General features: G+C 36.4%; 1 protein-coding gene across 1 annotated transcript in view; it reads right to left on the bottom strand.

The window, feature by feature from the left end:
• The window catches only part of NHLRC2 (NHL repeat containing 2), a 38,184-nt gene that overhangs the window by 14,344 nt on the left and 3,078 nt on the right, over positions 1 to 20,762 (bottom strand). The window contains exons 3-6 of the mRNA XM_031597453.2: positions 13,432 to 13,887; positions 11,644 to 11,765; positions 10,439 to 10,568; positions 103 to 202 (exon numbers count right to left, since the gene is read on the bottom strand). Coding sequence (XP_031453313.2) covers positions 103 to 202; positions 10,439 to 10,568; positions 11,644 to 11,765; positions 13,432 to 13,887 — 808 coding nt within the window. The remainder of the gene's footprint in view (positions 1 to 102; positions 203 to 10,438; positions 10,569 to 11,643; positions 11,766 to 13,431; positions 13,888 to 20,762) is intronic.

The raw sequence follows: 20,762 nt of genomic DNA, 5'->3' as shown, positions 1-20,762 counted from the left end.
TAAATTACTTTAATTTAAACAGTTTATCTGTCTCTTTGGGGTTTGAAGGCTAGTTATCCAGACAAACAGCAGTTTCACATGTCTCATACTGCAACTGCTTACCTTCCCTTTGGAAGTTTTCCATCTTCCAACATCAGTGCCCATACCTGATGAATGCCTGCCATTGCTATCCATAAAACATCATCTTCCTGGGTCCCTGAAACTTTAAAAAAAAAAAGGATATATAAGAATAGATGAAAAAGAACCAAAAAAACCAAAACCCACCCTTTGTAAACGTTTCATAAAACAAATAAGCCAACAAACCAATCCTGCCATCCTTACTATTCCAGTTCACTGTTTGCCACAGGGAAAAACAAAAAACAAACAAACAAGCCACAGAGCAAGAGAGCAAGAGAATGTCTTTCATTTACCAAGAAATCTGCTATTGTTCTTACATTCTCTTCCCAAGGATATAGAATTATGTTTTTAATATCTCTACCTGGTAAAGACAATACTTCAAATGGGATTTGCTCTTTGGAAGATTCTGCTATTGGGTCCATGTTTCACCTGTCATTTTGGGACTATATGTTAACAAACGTGTTTTTGCTAAGCATGGATTTCAGGGTGGTATTTTTTGTTTTGTTTTAAACTAAGCTAATGGCCAAATTAGACACTACCAAAAGCTATTCATCACTGTTTACAGGCCTTGAAAGGAATAACAAGGAAAGCACCTTTCATATCAAACATTCATGTTAATTCCTGGTCATTTATCCTGAAAATTCAGATATTCTGACTGTGTTACACTTAACAGTCCCACTGAATCCAGTGGAGCACTAATGACAGTAAAGGCAAGATACACAATGTTTTTAACATAATGCAAACTGACGCTGTCTCCAAGTTGTATTCCCTGTGCACACGCACATTATTGCAGAAAAAAGATGCAGAACTACAGAACAGTGACATTCTGATCAAGCATATATCAAGCATCTAATTTTTTTCCAACACTAATATTCACCAATCCAAATCATAAAAGTTAAACAAAGCTTTCCTAGACAATATATCACAAATCAAATGACAGATATAGAAACAGAATATTCGAGTGCTCTCTAGCTCAAAATATATCACATTACATAAGAAATAACTTCAGGTTAAAAATTAAAATTAACTACTATCTTATCAACAGAAAAGCACTTCTAAAAGGCTCACAGATACTTTTTAACACAGATGAGCTTATATAAAACAATGTCCATCTCACAGCTATTCCTGCAAACAATCTCTTGGACCAGCCCTCACTTCCTCTTATTTGAAGGTTCCAAAACAAAAGCAATTATATGTAAAATGCTTGCCAACATCTTAGAACTGTGAAGTTAATCCAAAGCAATATTTTAAAATGAAATTGCCACTATTGCTCCAATTGATATTCTGCTGCTGTTCCTTCAATCCTAAATCTTTGAAATGCAGACTGCAAGCAGAAGAAAACAGCACCCCATCTTCAGCAGCATCGATTTGCTCACTGTGAGCTCTCTTAGGAGTAGCACTGGTATGACTATAATGCAGTTTTGGTTCAGCCTTTCCTATTGGATGAAGATACAAGTTTCCAAGACGGTGATCAAATGAACTCTGCTGACCCTCTCCAGCACTTCCACATAGCTCCATGGTTTTTACTCAAAAGGAAATTCCAAGAATAAAAGTCAGACTTCCAAAGTACCTGGATGCTTTTTGATGAGACGGAATGTTTGCAAAGTGAGTTGGAAAACAAACATTTTGTCAGTCATCAGAGACATTACCAAAGCATTGGCAGAACCAGTGCCCTTCTCCACACACCTAACAAAACCCCCCAAAACACAGAATCCCCTTTGGCTCCAGCATGTTCCTAAGAGATTTAATTGAGAAAATGACTAAGGAAACATTCTACTACTTCCTATAAAGTGCATGATCTACTTCCAGGATTTTGTGTCTATGCTGCACAGTTTGCACTTTTCAGGTGCTACAATTTTGAAGATCCCAGAGTGATGCTAAAATCATTAGTCAACTCCAAAAGCAAGCTTTACATCTTGCTGTGCTGCACTTTTCATTCTGAGGGGTGTCGAAAACGGCTTTGTTCATTACTTAATATTCACTTCACCCAACAATTAAATGAAGGAGTAAGACTAGAGCTGAGCACTTCAGAAAATTCTGTTCTATAAAATCCAGTTTCTGTAATTCCACCCACTGCTGCTCCCCTGTGACAGCTATAAGGTTTAAACATTAAAAAAGTGCCTTACTCTAATTCTGCACATCAAAAACGCTCATCAAACATGAGACACAGAAAAAAAAGTATAAATATTAATTTCAAATTTTACAGAATATGCAAGATCAACAGAGATAGGATTCCTTCTTCATCTGGAGATCAAGAGAGGAAAAGTAAATAGAACAACAAGAAGCAATCGCTGTAACAAATATTTTCTTCTGGACAGTAGTTAAAACAAATGGAATGGATAAAGCACAGTAACAGTACAAACATACTGAGTTGTGGAAAATATATCAGAGATTTAATAGAAAAAAAAATTCCACAAAACCAGAAAAGCAAAACCAATGCCAATGGCCACACAGAAAGCATTTTTTTTAAACACAGTGGTCCGGACACTACAGAGTTTAATGCTATATGTTATGAAATTAAAACAAACAATCAAAAAAACCTCAGACTCTTATTTGAGGATAAAGCATTTTGGGGACACAGCACCGCTGTCATCCTTGTACTGTTCTCACAAAAGGAGGGAACTGGGGAGAGCTGCTTGCTCAAGTTATGATAATGCCAACATTGCCATAACTCCTTATCATCCTTGACTGGAAAGAATTTACTTTTAAAGAATTTATTATAAAACAACATAAAAGAACAAAGCAACTCTTTTACATTTATTCAATTAAGCACATTCCAAACTATCTTGAGCTGCTCTAAAAATCCAGTATAGTTTCTCCTTATTAGGGTATGTACTTTCTTATCTTTAGTGCTGCCTGTATCAAAGCAGAGTATGGCTTACTAAAGTGATATACTTATGTTATAAAGATTCACTAATAATAAACTAGAGCTCTGAATGCATTTGTGTGATATGTTATACGATATTTTAGTGCTTTTTAAGTTCCTGTGTCTGCCTGCACTACATATCTGTGTTTTAAGAACTCATAATCCTGTTCGTACACACACTCAATTTGAAACAGTTGAGGAATACTGCTGACCTTTTTAAGACACGAGTCTGAACACACCAAATGGACTATCTTTTGTAGCAGGCAACATCTACTTGAAGAGATTCCATTCCCAGACCTACCACGCACTTCCAGTTGCCCCTGTGGGGACTTTTTGCTTCCTTCCAGTTTGGGAATTGAAAGTCTGGAAATCGAAGTCACATCTCACAGCTGGCACCACTGATATTTTCTAAATAGACTGAAGTTTGAAAACATAATTTGTGTCAACTAATTTTATCTTTTAAAAATGCAACAGTAACAAAGAAGATTGTTGGTCTACTCATCTGGCGCAAAACCCCAACAGGCAAAAAGGGCTGATCAATGGCCCCCTCCTCTTACAGGCACATATGCTGCATATGTATGCATATGGATATAAGTCTAGTCCTTATTTAAGCCAGTGGAAGTTTAGCAAACTAAATCCAAATCTGACTAACACAATGGCTAGAGAATCACTGTTCTTTATCCAGTGAGACAGAGAGAGCAAATCACAAAAACAAATGCTTTAGCACTCTAAGTCGGGACTGTTGCACGTACACACCATCCTTTTCGGAGGAGGAAAAATTAGCTTTCTTTTTTTCCATGCTATCCAGTTCTCCTTCACATACTTCTGCATCATGCAAACAGCACAGTCTTTCATGAAACAAAATGCGTTTCGAATTTTCCTCCTCAGTAAATGACTCCTAACCTCTAATCAAGGGAAATCTGTGCACATGAATAGCAAGGGGATGCTCAACTTTGAGAGATAAAAGAGAACTAAAAATAACAGCTGTGATCTGATGGCATTTTTTTTTAACACAAATGTACTAATTTAGATTATCTACTGATGGGATACAATAACATAACTACAAAAAAAGCTAAGATTGATTACATGTTTTATTCATTTTTGTTAGAGAATAACCACATACACTCAAGCTTAGGTCAGTACTGCACTCCCCCTCAACAAACTTCCCACATTGAAAAGTGCTTTCAGCATCAAAGCAGGCCAGCTAAGAAGCCACTCATCCTGACCTAACATGCTCATCAAAGCCTCTGTAAGATTTGTCAGGGATGTTTATTTTCAGCAGATCTTCATCTGGAACTTAACATCAGAAACAGCATCCAGTACCTAAAAGTGCTCAGGAATCTGACAAACAGTTTTAACATTTTTCTAATTCACAAACAAGACTTACACACTGCGGAAGGAAGAAACCGTATAAGAAACCAACATTCCAGGTATAAATATCATAATTTATATATACAGAAGGCACTGAAAAGTCATGGGATTCAAGATACTACTGAGCTATCAGTTCAGATGGTATCTGCTAAACCAAATGTTTCTTTTACTACTGAAAATCATCATCATCCATTTTGTCAAGATTTAGAAAAGTCTTAATAGAAGATAAGTCTGTCAAACTAAATTATATAGGATCAATGCTGGACATGCAGTCACAACTCCCATTCAGATGTTATATTCATATCAAAAGCATGTTCTACTTATATCAGTATCTAATTTCTTGCCCTAAATCTACAGTGAATATGTTAAATATTATTAAAGTCTATTAGTATTACTATTCAGCAATGTCACAATCACTTAACATACACATAATACATATATATAATACATAATCACTTTAATCACTTAACCATTTACAAAGGGATTTAGTTTGAGAAGAGAAGACTGACAAAGCTATCTCATGTCAGCAATGTTTCTAATGTGACTTTCTGTGCTGTTCATGACTACGGGGGCAGATGATGCCCAAAGCTGGGTATACGTATTTCTGAGCTTGTACTTTGCACTGGAAACCTCTGAAGAGATGAGAAGGCTTTCCATATTTCAACTAAGTCCTCACTGATACACCACGCAGTCATATCATATATGCAACCTGATGATCTCATGAAGGAGCTCTTTAATTTCCATAACCAAGGAAAATGCCTTTCACAAGACAGTGGAGGCTAGAGCCTCAATGCCAGAATGAGACAAAACTAGAAGGGAAAAGAAAACTGACATGCAGAAAAGCGTACTTCCAAGATAGAGATAGTTCAGACACACAGTGTAGTGTTAATTACTTACAGCTGAAGTGATTACTGCTTTTTTTTGTTTGTAAAATTAGGGGAGAATTGCTAGGAGTCATTCAGAAAAAAAAACAAAGAGTATTTTCCTGGGAATGCATTTGTACTAAATAATTGTCTAGTGGAAACACCAGAAAAAAACTGTACATACTTTTGCCTTTTAAGGGCTATAAAGATTGTATCAGTCTTATAAGGTTTGGTACTTCCACTTAAATAATATCGATGTAAAATCCACATTGACTTAAAAATTTCCAGTTAGTTTACTGAAAGCTTGGTCAACACTGTGCTTGGGAGGATCTATAAATAGGATACAATCATGCAACTTAAGACTGGATTTTGGAATGTGAAACACAGTTATGTCACCAAACACAGGTCATTGTCCTTTACCTCCCAGCAAGAATGCAGCTATCAAGAACATTTCACACTCAGATCAACTGTGCATTTAAGCATCACTTGCTTTCAACACCCACTGAATAAAAATAGAAGAGGATAACAGAGAAAGCTGGCTAAAAAAGCGTATAGTAATTTAATAATGTATTTTTAAGCTGCTGGCCCTTCCCGTGTATTGTCTGCTTCCTGCATAATCTAAGTCAATTCAAATTCCAGCACTTTCAACAACAGAATATAATCCATGGAGTCCATTCAAGACTTTCAAAAGGGGAGGGCAAAACAGAAGCTTACCCTCAATTAAAGATGGCAAGGAAGAATGCTGCCTATCTGAATCCCAGCACAATGTTTGTCTTAACCCCCCTACCTTAGAAAGACATTTTTATCACCTTTCTATTAAGAGGTATTTCAGTCACTTAACCTCTTTGCCTCAAGTTTCAGCATCTGTATAAAACAGGAGCTTGTTATCTCATGGAAGTACTGTCAGGATGGTTGAAAGTATGATAGTAGTGTCTGCTCTGAAGATGAACTTATCTATGCCTTCATTAACTTTTCCTCTCAATATTTTTATCCTCAAAATATATGGAAAGCAAATTCTAATCACACAGAACTGTCTACCAGCAGGGATACACCTGGTTTTCATAAGGATGATATTATGCCCTTTCAGGTCTTTGGTTTTGCTCATCTGATTAAATGAGAATTTTATCCTTATGAATACAGATTTTCAAAAATGATCAGAAAACAGAACTGAACTGCATATGGAATTAAGAAGTCTGACTCTTAAGTATACTTGGAGGTGAATTAACACAAAAAAATGTCATTCACTGAAACCATTTCCTGTATTGTCACAACAGATGTCAGCAACAGATTTGAGGACTTCAGTGGGCTCTGAATCAGGATAAATGTCATCTGGAATCCATGAGACAACAACTGAAATGTTACAACTAAGCTTTGTATTTACTTCACACCTTTATGCCTACAGTCTCAAAGTGATAATGACTTCTGAACACAGAGTTGGAGGATTAACTGAGGGCTTTTCTTGGTTCTGTGCATGGCACCTTTTATTTAGACCATGATCTGAATTTAAGCTCACAACAAACAATACATTAAAAACTTATGAAGCAAACAATGCAGTCTTTAAATTGATTAATACTTACTCTAAACTTTATGTAGGAGGATTAATCTTGGATGAGATCTGATTGATACAGGGAAAAAATTAATCTCTCAAGATGTAACCTTTCCCTCTGACACTCTGAAAAAGGTCAGTAGAAGCTGTTTAATACCACTTTCATCTTTTTTTTTCTTTTTTTAACTCCTCTCATGTTTTGATTAGCATGAATTTGGGCATTGAAAGGAAACTCACAGCAGCATCGCTTGTTTAAAAACTGTAATATCCATAAATCTACATTCTGAAAAAAATGTTTCTTGTACAGTTTAAATTACATAGATCTGTGGAAAATAGAGAGACATGAATCTATTTCCCATATGCCATTCCAGTTCTGGCAAAAGTCAGAATTATAAATTATAAAATTTGGAATAATGAACCATAAGTTTTTCAAACACGCATAGACTCCCACAGCTTGCAGTTATGTTACAGAAATGGGCACTACTGTGCAGATCCATCAAAAGTCATTTGGGAAACTGATTAATTCATTCATCCAGGGGCAGTTCTCTATTTGGTAGAGACTTCCAATAGAAGTTAGCTTCATATGGATTTACCACATAACACATGCATCCTAATGGACCTTATGAGAATATCCTACTAGATTCCAGCAACATGCATTAAGACAAACCCTACCTAATGAATTTTTTTAGTGTTAACAAACCTAAGGAAAACAAAACAAAACCAAACAAAACTCACTGCAGCTCATGACTGTATCCATGCCATAAGGTATATGTGTTGCAAACAACACAGTCCCGGCTCCTTGTGCACAATCTGCTTGTTTTTGTGCTTCATCTTGAGACAGCGTTACAGTGCACATCATTCATTCACTTGTTCAAAACTCCTCTGATTCTTCCAGTTTTTTTGAAAATGGTGACTTAATTGCAATTCTGGTTCCCTGAAAACATTGCAATTTCTATGGCTGTCCCAAAAATACTGCACATGCACCAAGAATAAGTAAGCACTTTTACCAACTGCTCATCAGTGCTGTCTACATTTTGACAGATTTCATTTTAGTCCAGTAAGCTAAGCCCCCTAGAAAGACCCACTAAATTTTAGAACATAGAGACTGCTGCACAGAGTTCAACTCCAGCTCCATGTTTTGAACTTAATTTAACAAATCTAATGAAATGAATGTGGCACCATAACACGATGTATCAGAAACACCCTTCAAGAAAGCTGCATTGAGAAGACCAGACTGCTCTGACACGTAAGGCTGTTTTAGGAGACTCTTTCAGAAGCAGCAGGGGAAGGAACTGAGGCAGCTGTCTGCAGGACATGCTCAGCCAAGGAACGCAGAAGGAAGCTGAACTAGGTGAGCATGGCTGAAGTACTGCAGCCTGGGATGGTGAAAAGGAGTCTTCAGTTTTGTTTTATGCCATTTTCTGAGAGCTGTTACCATAAATGCCAATCACATACTCCAGGAAGAACATAGATCAAATCCTCCACACTGTAACACTGACTTAAAAAGGCTTCAGAAAGTGATCTAGTTCATTACCCTTCTTCAAAGAGATGCTACGTACCACCTCACATCTACAGCTCATGACCAACCATCTAACCCATTTTTCAGTACCTCCAAAAAGACGACTCTACAGTCTTGCTAGGCAGGAAGTTTTACCAATTTTACCAACCTTTTCATGCCTAGTTTTGTCCTGCCCACCGGAAGATTTGGAAAACAAGATTGCTCTCACACCACAGTCATCTATCATTTGACCATTCTTTTCATATGTACAACATATGGCAGTATGTTTTATCTTCCCCTACTAAGTATGAACAAAGCATTCCAAAGCAGATTTGCTGTATCAAAGTTATTTTCAAATTGTGCTTCCATCAACATACTGTCTGCCTTTTGTACTTTAATGACACTGGGCTATGGGACACATTATTGTTAAAATACTACTCAGTATAACCTCATGTTTCCACAACTCCCTCTATTACACTCTACTGAAGAGATCCATGCAGACACTACAACCATTTACATTTTCCCTACCTTGCCTTTCTCACACAAAACCATATCAAAACTCTTAAAAAATCCTAAAAGCAGCCTCCTCATTTTACCTATCTATCCTATTCTCCTCTCAAAGAAGATTAAATTGATTGAATCTCCTCTTAAATTCAAAGTTTTATAATATTTCTTAGAGATCTAAGCAGCCAACTGGTTGGTAGGATGTGACTGAATATAAAAAAATCCTACACTGGTCTGAAAACAGTGCATTTAGAAAATCTGATTTTTATACAAACACTGATAAAAATTCAGCAATGTTAAACAGTGCAGATGACTAATTCTTTACCAGTGACTAATTCAGTGATTACTGTGTTCATGTTGATAACAATCATATCATTTAACATTTCATTTAACAATCAGAGCTCTCAAAAATAAAAGTATCAACAGATACTCAGCTAGTGGTAGATGCAGGAAAAAAAGCACCATGAAAATGGCACAGTATAATTAACATATATTTTGAATAGTTCTGTTAAGTTTCTGATCCACTGAGGCAGTACTTTTTGAGTTGGAATTCTCCTCCATTACTGATCTGTAAAACAGCTCTGCAACAACGTCCCACGGCAATTGGGTTGCTGGCTCAATGCTGGTTCAATAAAATGAAAACTATAGCACTCAGACACAACAGTTTACTGGATCACAAAAGTGAAATCAGATTGGGAAAAAATCATAAACAGCAATCCAAATCTGGTGAAATCCTCTTTCAGCTTTCCCTAAGTAAGATTCCATAGGCCCTTAATCTGTAAGGGTCACTGACAGTGTTAAACTGATGCCTATGGCTTACTTTAGTATTTAAGGCTGCTGGCAGTACACTGTATATAATGACAATGTATTTGTACCCTAAGACTACTATACAATTAGCATTCATGAACTAGCTACATGTTCCCTTAAACTAAATTTGGATGTTTTTTCCTCCCTGATGCAAAGGTTTTAAGCCACATACAATTAATTACAATACAGTTAATAACATTTAAAAACATGGCAGTTATGTGACGTCAGGCTCAGGACTGTGTTAAGTTGATCAGGAAAGGAAACCACTTAAATCCTCAGCAGATGATTTTTTACATACTATCTTGCAAAGACTTCATTATTATCACCTGAATCTTGGAAGGTGTTTTCTGAGGTGTTCTTCTATCTGTTTGAATCTATCGTGATCTATTAGTCTAACAATTTCACGTCGTCTAAACAGGAATAAGCAGAAGACATCAGATAAAATTTATTTCCTAAACTCAAATATTTACAAATGGTGAGATGTCCATACAGTCAAGAAAAGGAACTTCAGACAATGTCCACTTCCTATAAAATGCAGCCACTTCTTCAGTCATCCTGGCATAAAGCACTGGCCTAGCAAAGGCAATCACAATTTCCTTCCATATTTTGACCAAGTAAATACATAACTTTCTACAAAAGAATTTTTCTTCAGATTGGTTAACAGCTCGCATTTTTTCAGGATTCACATCAGAAACTTAGACTTAACTAATAATGGTGGTACTTATAAAGATGAAACCACCAGTTGTTAGACTCAGATGTAAAGTGTATCTTTATACTTCATGTTTCGGGTTAGTGCCATAACAGGAAAACATTTAGCAAACACTCATGCATGTGAGATTTTGTTAAAAGCTCAACTGAAACTGCACCTGAATTTCCAAAGACCACATCCCATGGAGAGCTGATAGGCTGTTCTTCTCCTTTAGCTCCACCTTCTTTATCAACACCTTGTATCCCAATGCCTGCTACAGTGGTCACAATCTCTAATTCCAGGTCAATCTGTAAGAAGCAAAATTATATACACTAAATATACAACAGCAAATGTAGTTAACACAGAGGTAACACAGATAATCTCAGATAATCTATGTAAAAAATGGTGTTCCTTTGCAAGTAAAACTCAAATCCTAATAAATTTCAGGTAATTGCTTATGAAGGAAAATCATTAATTTTACCATAATGCTTTCTGCTGGTGGTAGGAGAGTAAGGCAGCAGGAAAAACAACAGAGCGCATTTCTCTTCCAGATGCACCAAAATTTAAGACTGGTTTGGTCAGCAATTTTAGAAGAAAGCACTAAAATTTTCTAGAGAAGTGTTTCAGATGGACAATGGATATGGTTATTTTAAACTTGTAAAGGAATATGCTATAAGAGCTCAGATACTGTAAATTATTTCTTGTCATTTGATAAAATAATCTATACAAAGCAAATTGTTTCTGCAATTCATTTCACGCCTTGAAGGAAAAAATATTTTTTATTTCTGCAGCCCAAATCTACTTATCTTTTTTTTCCCCTATGTTTATATTCTAAGTGACTTCTAATATCTCTCTTTTAATAACAAGGTAATACGATATTGCTTCAGCAAACTTCTCATTATTCTAAGTTTGACCTCACTGGGTTTGAGATCCATCTCCAATTTAATATTAAAAGCAACGTTTCTATGTGCTAAAAATATGCAAGTGTTAAAACAGAAAAAAAACCCCACATGGATTAAAACAGATTGTAGACCCAAACATTTAGATATCCACGAATCTGTAAGAATACAATAACTTCTGATAAGAATCTGCCACAACTGGAAGTGAAACAAAAACAACTTCTGCTTCCAGCACTAAGAATAGTTATTTCTTATAACAGGAAAGTAAAACTCACTTGAAGTAGTGCATAGCTTCATTTGAAAGGAAGTACACAAGATATATGCAGCCCTTTACAAAACCACCATACAAAAGCATTTTTTAGGAAGTTATTAGACCACATTTCTTTCTTATGTTGAGAGTATCTGTAGAATAAGTCACTTGATATACATTTTCAAGTAAGTAGGACAAGGCACAAAAGATTAAAATTTCTTATGGAAAAATTACCTTTCTAATTAGATGATTTTCTGTATCAGCTACGTAAATAACATTATTTTTTATAGCAACGCCTTGTGGTGAGTTGAAAGCTGCCTCTGAAAATCTTCCATCTCTTCTTCCACTATTTGGACCTATAAATGAATCAAAACAAACTCAAGATTCATTTTAGAAAAAGAAACTCAAAAATAGCCAGTCTATTTAAACCTGTAAAATAATCACATATTCTAAAAGGTGCTTCCACAGTGCCTTGTAGAGTTTACATTACGTACATTTTGTGCAGCCTCATTTTAGTCACTGTGATGTGTAATTGCTGTAGCCCCACACTAAGTTTTGAACTCAATCTCCATGAGTTCTCTGCATCTTTAAGATTATCTTTCAGAGAACAGTCTTAGCAGGGGTCTAAATTGCTCCAGTTCCATTCTGCTGAGAGGCAATAGTAACTGCGGAAGACAACACTCAAAAACCCTTTTTTAAAATTTATTCCTAATTGCATGAAAGCAAGTCAGCAGCAAAGATTTTACATTCCAACCTCTGTTCCATTTCAGTGGTTTTGATTTTACTGTAAATACAATGAAACTAGGATTAGATTAGCAGCACTTTCTCATTACTAATAAAAACTTAGCAAAAAGATGACACGCAACAAATTACATGGGAGAACAGTGAGAATGATGGAGTGACAGCCTTCTGCATAGCACAGTGAAGAAATAGAGAGGAATGCGACCTTGATAAAGCAGTATCAATGTAAGCATGGTATTTCAGATGGAGTAACATTTAAAGTGCATCAGCACTGTGTGTCAGCAGAAGACATTTAAATTCATGAGTTACGTGCGCAACATGATTTATGATGCAAATATAGCAATTTCAACCTTTGTGCATGCCCACATTTATTACTGTATTATCAACTCAATTACACTATTTTCTGCCCACAGAATCACTTAACTGAGTCACTAAAATACAAACTTTTACGACTTACTGTCAGCATACAATTCAGACCTGAGCAGACATGAAATACTGAGGTACTGGTGTGTTGGATTCCAGTCATTCCTATATAACTAGGACACAGCACAGAGCCACAGGAACCGAGGTACCAAGTCAGAGATTAGGACACATCCCTCCAAGCTGCTCTTTACTAAACATACCAGAACATTCATGGGTACTTTGTTGGCAGAGACCTCAGCTCACACACAAAACAGAAACCAAACTGTCTGACTCCTGTCATAATAAATCCTGTTTGTGTTTCTTGTAGAAGAGCATTGAGACTGACGCTTTGACCAAGGTTCACTTGGAAAATGACTCAGTGCACTGCTTGTGCCACTGGTATAGGGAGTTTGATGATCCTACTGAAAGGTGCTCTTCATTCAGAAACAAACAAAAAGCACCCCTGAAACACACCATCACCATAATCCAATGTTTTCTTTTTCCTCTTGGAAAGGGAAGCATTCTTATCTTTTTTCTCTATCTTACTGCTAGAGGTGGAAATACATCACTTAAATCTAAATGCATTTGAAGCTCTTTCAGAAGAAAGAAAAACTGTATTTTTTTAAATCATATAGGCTGTCACATAAAAATACTGAACTTAGTTAATGAAACAAAGAAAAAAAAATTAGAGGTAACTCAACTATTTGCATAAGAGTTTCTCATTGATAGTATTATGCTTTTTCCCTCCCATGACCAGTAAAAGTGATTTTTGAGAAAAAGAATTCTACCAATGTTTCTGAATTACTAGGTCATAGGAACACCACAGAATATAGTCCACCCTAAACAGAAAAGTCTGTAACAAAATTTACATAACCTTACCTCCAATAGTATGTAGAATTTGCCCATTTTTCAGAGTGACCAAAATCCTGTGATGTCCAGTGTCTGCTATCACCAGCCTTTCTCCTGATTTATCTACTGTCACTTTGCCAGGAAACAGCAGGGGAGAAGGTGGGAGGGAGTCTTTGTATAGCTTTATTCCAATACTGTTATCTTTAATTTGTCCTCTCTCCTTGTAGAATTTCAGTGTTATTGAAGTAAATAAAAACAACTTCTCTTTGTGCCCTTCTCCAACAAGCGAAAACAGCATGTTTCCACGAGGCCCAAGAATGACCAGAGTTGGCCAGCAGGACACTTCTAATTCATGCCACAGTGTTGCATCTGCATCGTTCACTACAGGGTGGACAATATCGTACCTCAAAACTGCACTCTTAATGCTATCCAGAACTTTTTCATTTGGAAACTTCGCTGAATGGACACCAATAATAACAAGACCATCTGAAAGGAAAAGTGAATTATTACATTTAAATATATTTGTATTTCAATTAAAAAAAGTAAAAATGAAGCAGTTACCCTCCAACGTAACTAAGTGCATTTCAGAATGAAGAGGGTTGAACAAGTAAAAAGCATAATATGTCATAAATAGTTTTTAATTTTTTAAACTCTGCATATTAAGGCAGCAAATGCTTTGAAAATAATCAGGGTAAGCTGTAGCAGTTCAACTGATACAGTGTTTTCTCAAGTATTCACCATATCTCTTTGACTTCTGATTCTTTTACACAACTATGGTGTTTACAGAAAATTAATACTTTGCTATTGTAAACTAGGAATCACAACTATAACATGGAACTTCAAAAAATAAAGGAATGGTACAGGCTCCTAAAATCAAAACAGTATCCTGTGTTTCACATAAAGCTGGCAGCACTGGAAACCATGAAAAAAAGTGCCTATCACATACAGGTCCCAACTCCTTTCTTTAAAAAAAAAAAAAAGTGGATTAAGTCAATTTAATCTTCAATTTTTACCCCTCCTCTTAATAACAAAATATCTATATTTGGTTAATAGAGATAATCAGTAGTATAGAGATTCTGCACTTGAAATCCTAGCATGAAGGTTCTCTTCAATATTTTCATCAACAACATCGATGACGGGCTTGAATGCAAAGTCAGCAAGTTTGCTGATGATGCCAAGCTGAGTGGTGCAGTTGACTCATCAGAAGGAAGTGATGCCATCCAGAGGGACCTCGATAAACTAATGAGGTTCAACATAGCAAAGTGCAAGGTTTTGCACTTGTGTCAGAGTAACCCCAGATAAGTATACAGACTGGGAAAAGTACACCTTGAGTAGCCCTGTGGAAAAGGACCTGGGGGTCCTGGTGGATGAAAAATTGAATGTGAACCAGCAGTGTGCTCTTGCAGGTTGGAAAGCAAATGGTATCCTGGGCTCCATCAGAAGAGGGGTGGCCAGCAGGGACAGGGAGGTGATTGTCCATCTCTACTTGTGAGGCCCCATCTAGAGTACTGTGTCCAGGTCTGGAGCCCCCAGTACAAAAAAGACAGGGAGCTGTTGGAGAGGATCCAGAGGAGAGCCATGAAGATGTTCAAGGGACTGGAGCACCTCCCCTACGAAGACAGGCTGAGGGAGCTGGGCTTGTTCAGCCTGGAGAAAAGAAGGCTGCAGGTTGACCTCATTGCAGCCTTTCAATACCTAAAGGGAGTCTATGAACAGGAGGGGAATCAACTCTTTGAAAGGGTACATAATGGCAGGACAAGGGGAAATGGTTTGAAGTTGAAGGGGGGAAAATTTAGGTTGGATGTCAGGGGGAAGTTCTCTACTATGAGAGTTGTGAGGTACTGGAACAGCTGCCCAGAGAGGCTGTGGCTGCTCCATTCCTAGAGGTGTTCAAGGCCAGGTTGGATGGGGCCCTGGGCAGCCTGGTCTAGTATTAGATCTGGAGGATGGTGCCCTGTCTGTGGCAGGGGTTTGGAACTTGGTGATCCCTTCCAACCAGGGCCAATCTATGACTCTCTGATCCTATGAAGGTGCTGGATAAGCACAAAGTAATATAATTCAGCTTGTATATGTGGTATAGACAGCATCAGCCATAAATTGATCAAAAAGCACACAACTGAATTGTTTGTTTATTTTCTCACTTCAATGAAACTCAGACTGAAAATCTACAGTTCAGAACTCACCATCTTTCCTCTGCATGATAAAAAATAAATATACTTCCACTTCATGTAAATAATTTCATCAGCAGTCCCAAATTTTACACCCCCCCATCTACTTAACAGAACAAGAATAAAGAGCCTTGCTTCAGCAAAGTCACTTTTCAGTACTTCCTAGGAGGAAAAAACCTCAAACACTCCAACAAACAACTCTGGATCCTTTTTCAGTGCTTTCAATTATGTTTGCTAGCATAATCTCTCAGAAATTAAATGAGCAATGTACATGACATCAACAACATATTTTATTTCATTTTCTGCTTAAAGAATACTTAGCCACAAACATCATGTTGTTACAGTCAAAGTAACTTGTCAAATCTGGGATGATTTGGGTTTTGGGTTATTTTTATTTTAAAATTCAGAGATGCGAGTAAAATAAATGAGACTATCTGAACCATGACATTTGATTAAATTTCAGAACATTCCATTTCTAGAATCTGGTGCTCACAGCCATCATAAAAGAACGGGACACTGAAGATCTTTCATTACTGAAGCCAGGAAGATAACGACAGTAACAACCATGCAGTTGTAGAAAGTTGCAGTACAATAACTTTAAACTTTAATAACGTTAAACCCAAACTGCTGATTTAATTGAAATCTTTAGATGTTAACCCTATGTAGTGGAAATACTAAGTCACAGCTTGAACCAGTGATTGAGCACCTGATAGGAAGGCAGAGCCAACCCAGGGGAGCTCAGGTGCAAACAATACCCCTGAATGATTGGAAGGGGTGTAGCCAGGATCCACTGCTTCCTAGACCTCATTTAAAGGTCGGCCAGGAAGGCAGTGCTATCTTGCTGCAGATTACTGTGCACCTGAGGCCTTCTGAAGGTAAGCTTTCCTTTATTTCCTCTTTCTTTTATTTCTGTGCCTGCTGCTGTTCCATTTGAGAGGATCCTCGCTTGCTACAGCCTGGGGTTTTGCTGCTCTGCTGTCACTACTGTAAATACCGCATGTTGCTTCCTCCTATGCATTGAAAAATCACCTGTGTTTCTATTGTAAGCTTTTTACCACTGCAGGTAACTGGAGTCATTCTACTACTTTATCCAAGAAAAAGCTATAATCTTTCATCTTATCTTATGTGTTAGGTTGAATAGAGAGGCTAAAGTAAATGGGAAAGGGGGAATATCCTTATGGTTAACATCCTTTTTAGTTAATTTTACTAGATTTAAAAAATATTTTAACAGCAACAAGTGCTGTTTTTCCAGTCATATCTATGCAAATATTTAACATCTATAAATTCTTTCATTGCCTGTGTTGAAATATCTGTAGTGTTTCCTTCCTTCCCCCCGCTACTGATTCACTATAAAGTGAATTCCATATTTTTATCATCAATACAAGTAATGTCACAAAAGAGAAGATGTGGAGACCCTACAGGTGTGAGGGATGAAAAAGTAAAATTATCCAACCTAAATCCAGTTCTGTTGATGTTTAAACTTTAATAGATAACTGGTGCAGAGTCCTGAAGAACTTAATGAGGTTCTTAAATTACATCTATCTTAGGTTCCATCTTGGATTAATTTGTGCTGCTTCAAGTATTACAGTGAAAAACGGTGTGTTGTACTACTATGGGCAAAATAGGTTTGACTGAACAGCTATTAAACTTGCATAAGGAGGATACAATTTAGAGGTTAAAAGGATAAAAGCAGATGTGTGAATTCCTAAGGAACTAAGTGCCTTTATTTCATGTTGACTTGAATATGGTAAAGGTCACTAAACTGGGGAAGGGAAATTTCAAATGTTTTCTTAGCAAATTTTCAATGAGACTTCAGAGTGTGAACTGTTCAGTTCTTTTTAGTGGCAGATAATTAAAAGACTATTTTGCACTTATTTGAAAATAATCTTTTATTACAACAGTATAAACTTTCAGTTAAGAAATCTTGGACTACTTTCCTCCAGGTATTTGCTATATTTTGCCACTGTTCTTTCCAATAGGACTTCAAATCTTCAAGGCCTACTGCCAGAACAGTTATCCACAATCCAGTTGGTTTGAATTCAGGGTAACAGCTGGTTCCTTCTAGGTTACTCTCCCTCAGACTACCTAAAAGCACACCTGCAAATCTCTTCTTCCTGTGTTGCTCAGTGGATGCTTTTTTTTAAATATACTTTTTCCAAAGATGTCAAACCTTTTTCTCCTTATGCTCTTAAAGATTTCTACAAATCAACATATATTAAGCCATTATATTCCCTTAAAGCAACATACTCCTACCTATGCCACCAACCCAATGTTTTATTTCTAAATCTAACAATGTGGTTTCTTCTCAGCCTCCATGAACACTCGCTATGGAATATGGATTTATCTTGCTCTATTCTGTAATACAGAAATCCAAATTCTACCTTAGGAAGGCATTCTTGACATAAAGAATTCTACCATACTTTGCTTCCAATGCCTGCATTACTGTTTGGTTTTGATTGGTTGTTTGGGTGGGGTTTTCTGTGGGTTTTTTTGAGGCTTTAAAGATTAAACCAATATATAATATGAATTACTGAACAACTGTGTTACTGCAAATAATGCAGCAAAAATATCATAGTATACAAAGCCAGAGCATAAACAATCCTTCTACAAAAGGAGAATAAGCATCCTATTGTACATCATGGTTCTCTGACACCTGCTCCAGGAAAGAAATTTTCTGCAGCAATGCACACTGCATTACTAGCACCTGATGAATGATCTCTAAAAATGGAGGGCTGCCAGGGCTGTTATTGTTTTGGCAGCACAACTCATATTTAATTTTTATTTCAAGTAAATTATTTTGATTTGTGTCAGAAATTTAAGAGGCTATTATTTCATGACTTAAGCAGTTGGGTTATTGAGCTTAGAGGAGTTTGTTTCCTTCTAAAAAAAAAAAAAAAAAACCAAAAAAACAAAGAAACCAATTTAATCTTTGACTTGCTTTTTATTTGTTTACAAAGAAATTGAGACTTATTTTTCTATTTTGGCTCTTCTCCTCAGCTGTAGAACAGTATTAATAGGGAAGAACAGCAACTGGAGAAGTGGCTACATTTCTGGAAGAAAACAAGGAAGGGTGAAGCTCTGCACATGAGCTGCATAAAACAAGGTCATAGATAGAGAATCAAGAAAACCAAAGAAATAGTACTGTTGTTGCCAATCCAGTAGGCATGGCATGTTGCAATGTGAGACAACTCAAATTCTAGTATCATCAACTGAAACTCTGAATGGCAATTTAAACACTTTCACTATAATAAGATTAATTAGTAACAGTGCTTGTATCTGTCCATCTTAAATATCATTAAGGCTGGAAGGATAACTTATTTGATACCTATCCAGCACAGACATTATAATGCTCCCTCATGAAGAAAACTTCTGTGGAAACAGATGCTACATCTATACAAGAAAATGCACACCATTTAAAACACTATTTGAAGGATTATAGCAGAGCATAACACTGGAGTTATGCCAAGCTATTTCTGAATATTAGAAAGTACTCCCTCTTATAGAAGTAATTTCTGGACTGCTGATAACATGAACTGGATATGCACTGGGGTTTAAAATAACTTTCTGAATGCCACTTGAAAAACAGAAATAGCTCCACTGAAGATAGCAACAAGAACAGATCAGATAAAGATGCTAGGCGACACTTAATCCTATGGAAAGCAGTCTTTACTTTGAGACAAATCTCAAGTTCCAGACAATAGAACTGTGTACAAGATATATTTAATGGCTTAGGATCATCCTAGAACTTCAAGATTCTTGTTTAGCTGTCTTATCTGATGATTGTATTAGTGAAGTTTCTACATTCTTCCAGCAAGACAAGGTTTAAACCATGTGGACAAAAATAATTAGAAGACCAAAAATTCTGCACAAAAAGATGTTGCTGTAAATTACAGCAATACTAAGGTTTGTTCTCAGTTATGCAGAAATATGGAGGAACACTTCTTTAGCTATTCTAACACCAGATTAAAGACCCAAATGCACTATGAAATAACCTGTGAGAGTAAAATACTTGTTTTTCCCTCTGAATAACACTGTCTGCTGAATCAGGACTTTTCTGCTAAATATGTAAATGAAATGTGTGTGTAAATGCTGTAGGTTTTTTTTGTAATTATGAGGTGAGAGATGAGGAAACCAACCCAAGCGAAAGTGAATCTGTCCCCCATATCCTGAAGGGACAATAGACTTGCATTAACTAAAGAAGGCAGCAGATTAAAATAGAATGAAACTCTGGCATCAGGATGAATGCTAAAAAAGTTCTTATCTTAGTATTTTTAAAGTATTTTTGGTATGCCCAACATCCTTTCTACTTCAGTCTTATTCTTCCAGCCTTTACTTTTCTCAAGTTTCTCAAGCTGGCTTTTCCTCCCATCTCTTAGTGACTGGTAACTTTTATCTCCTACACACTTGCTCTCATTTCTTTCTACTCATTCTTTTCACTTCCATCCCACACATCTTTTTCTAAACTCCAGTTCCTGAATATCTCAAATCTAAAAAGCATTTGTTACCTATCAGCGAAGTACTTTGTACAAGGTTGTTAAAATAATGCTTTTTGTTACCAACAGGTTTAACAGCTTAGTTTTTTTTAATCAGAGATGGTTGCTATATTAGTACAACAGCACTACGTTTTAAAATGTGTGATGTTTTAAGATGTTATCAATTCAATGACCAATGTCATCTTCTGAAGTCTTGGGGCAGACTTTCTTTCCAGCATGCCTGACATCCAGAGCAATCCCTTTATAATTTCTTCATTGCTTTCCACTTAAAACTCCTTAACAAAAAAAAAGCTATGAAGGTGTTACTTTAATGAAGTTCCTCATAGCTAAAATAATATACTAGTTCTCAAACCCCTCTCCAAAGCAAACAGTTAAATTTTTCAAAGCAGGTAAATTCTATTTAAATCTTTTGTAAAGCACTATTTAAACCTACAGTATGAGTGAACTAACTTAATGAACTTTTAATTTCAACGACACTGTCATCTGTTTTTCAAATAAAAACAGGAAACATGAAAATAAATACAGTCAAAATGAAAATCAAATCAGAAATGTTACTGTAGAATCAAAAATGTAAACCTTAAAGTAATGTCTACTGTGTTAGTCCTTAAAATATTTTATTGAATGAAAGTAACACTGTTCATCTAATTAGTTAGTCTGCTAAAATATACCAGTTAATTTAGTAGCTGATACGTTCCTGCAT

The sequence above is a fragment of the Phasianus colchicus genome, chromosome 8, assembly GCF_987193195.1.
Source record: "Phasianus colchicus chromosome 8, bPhaCol1.hap1.1, whole genome shotgun sequence".
Classification (NCBI taxonomy): domain Eukaryota; kingdom Metazoa; phylum Chordata; class Aves; order Galliformes; family Phasianidae; genus Phasianus; species Phasianus colchicus.
Note: the sequence above shows the minus strand (reverse complement) of the source record. Positions and strands in the feature narration are given on the sequence as shown.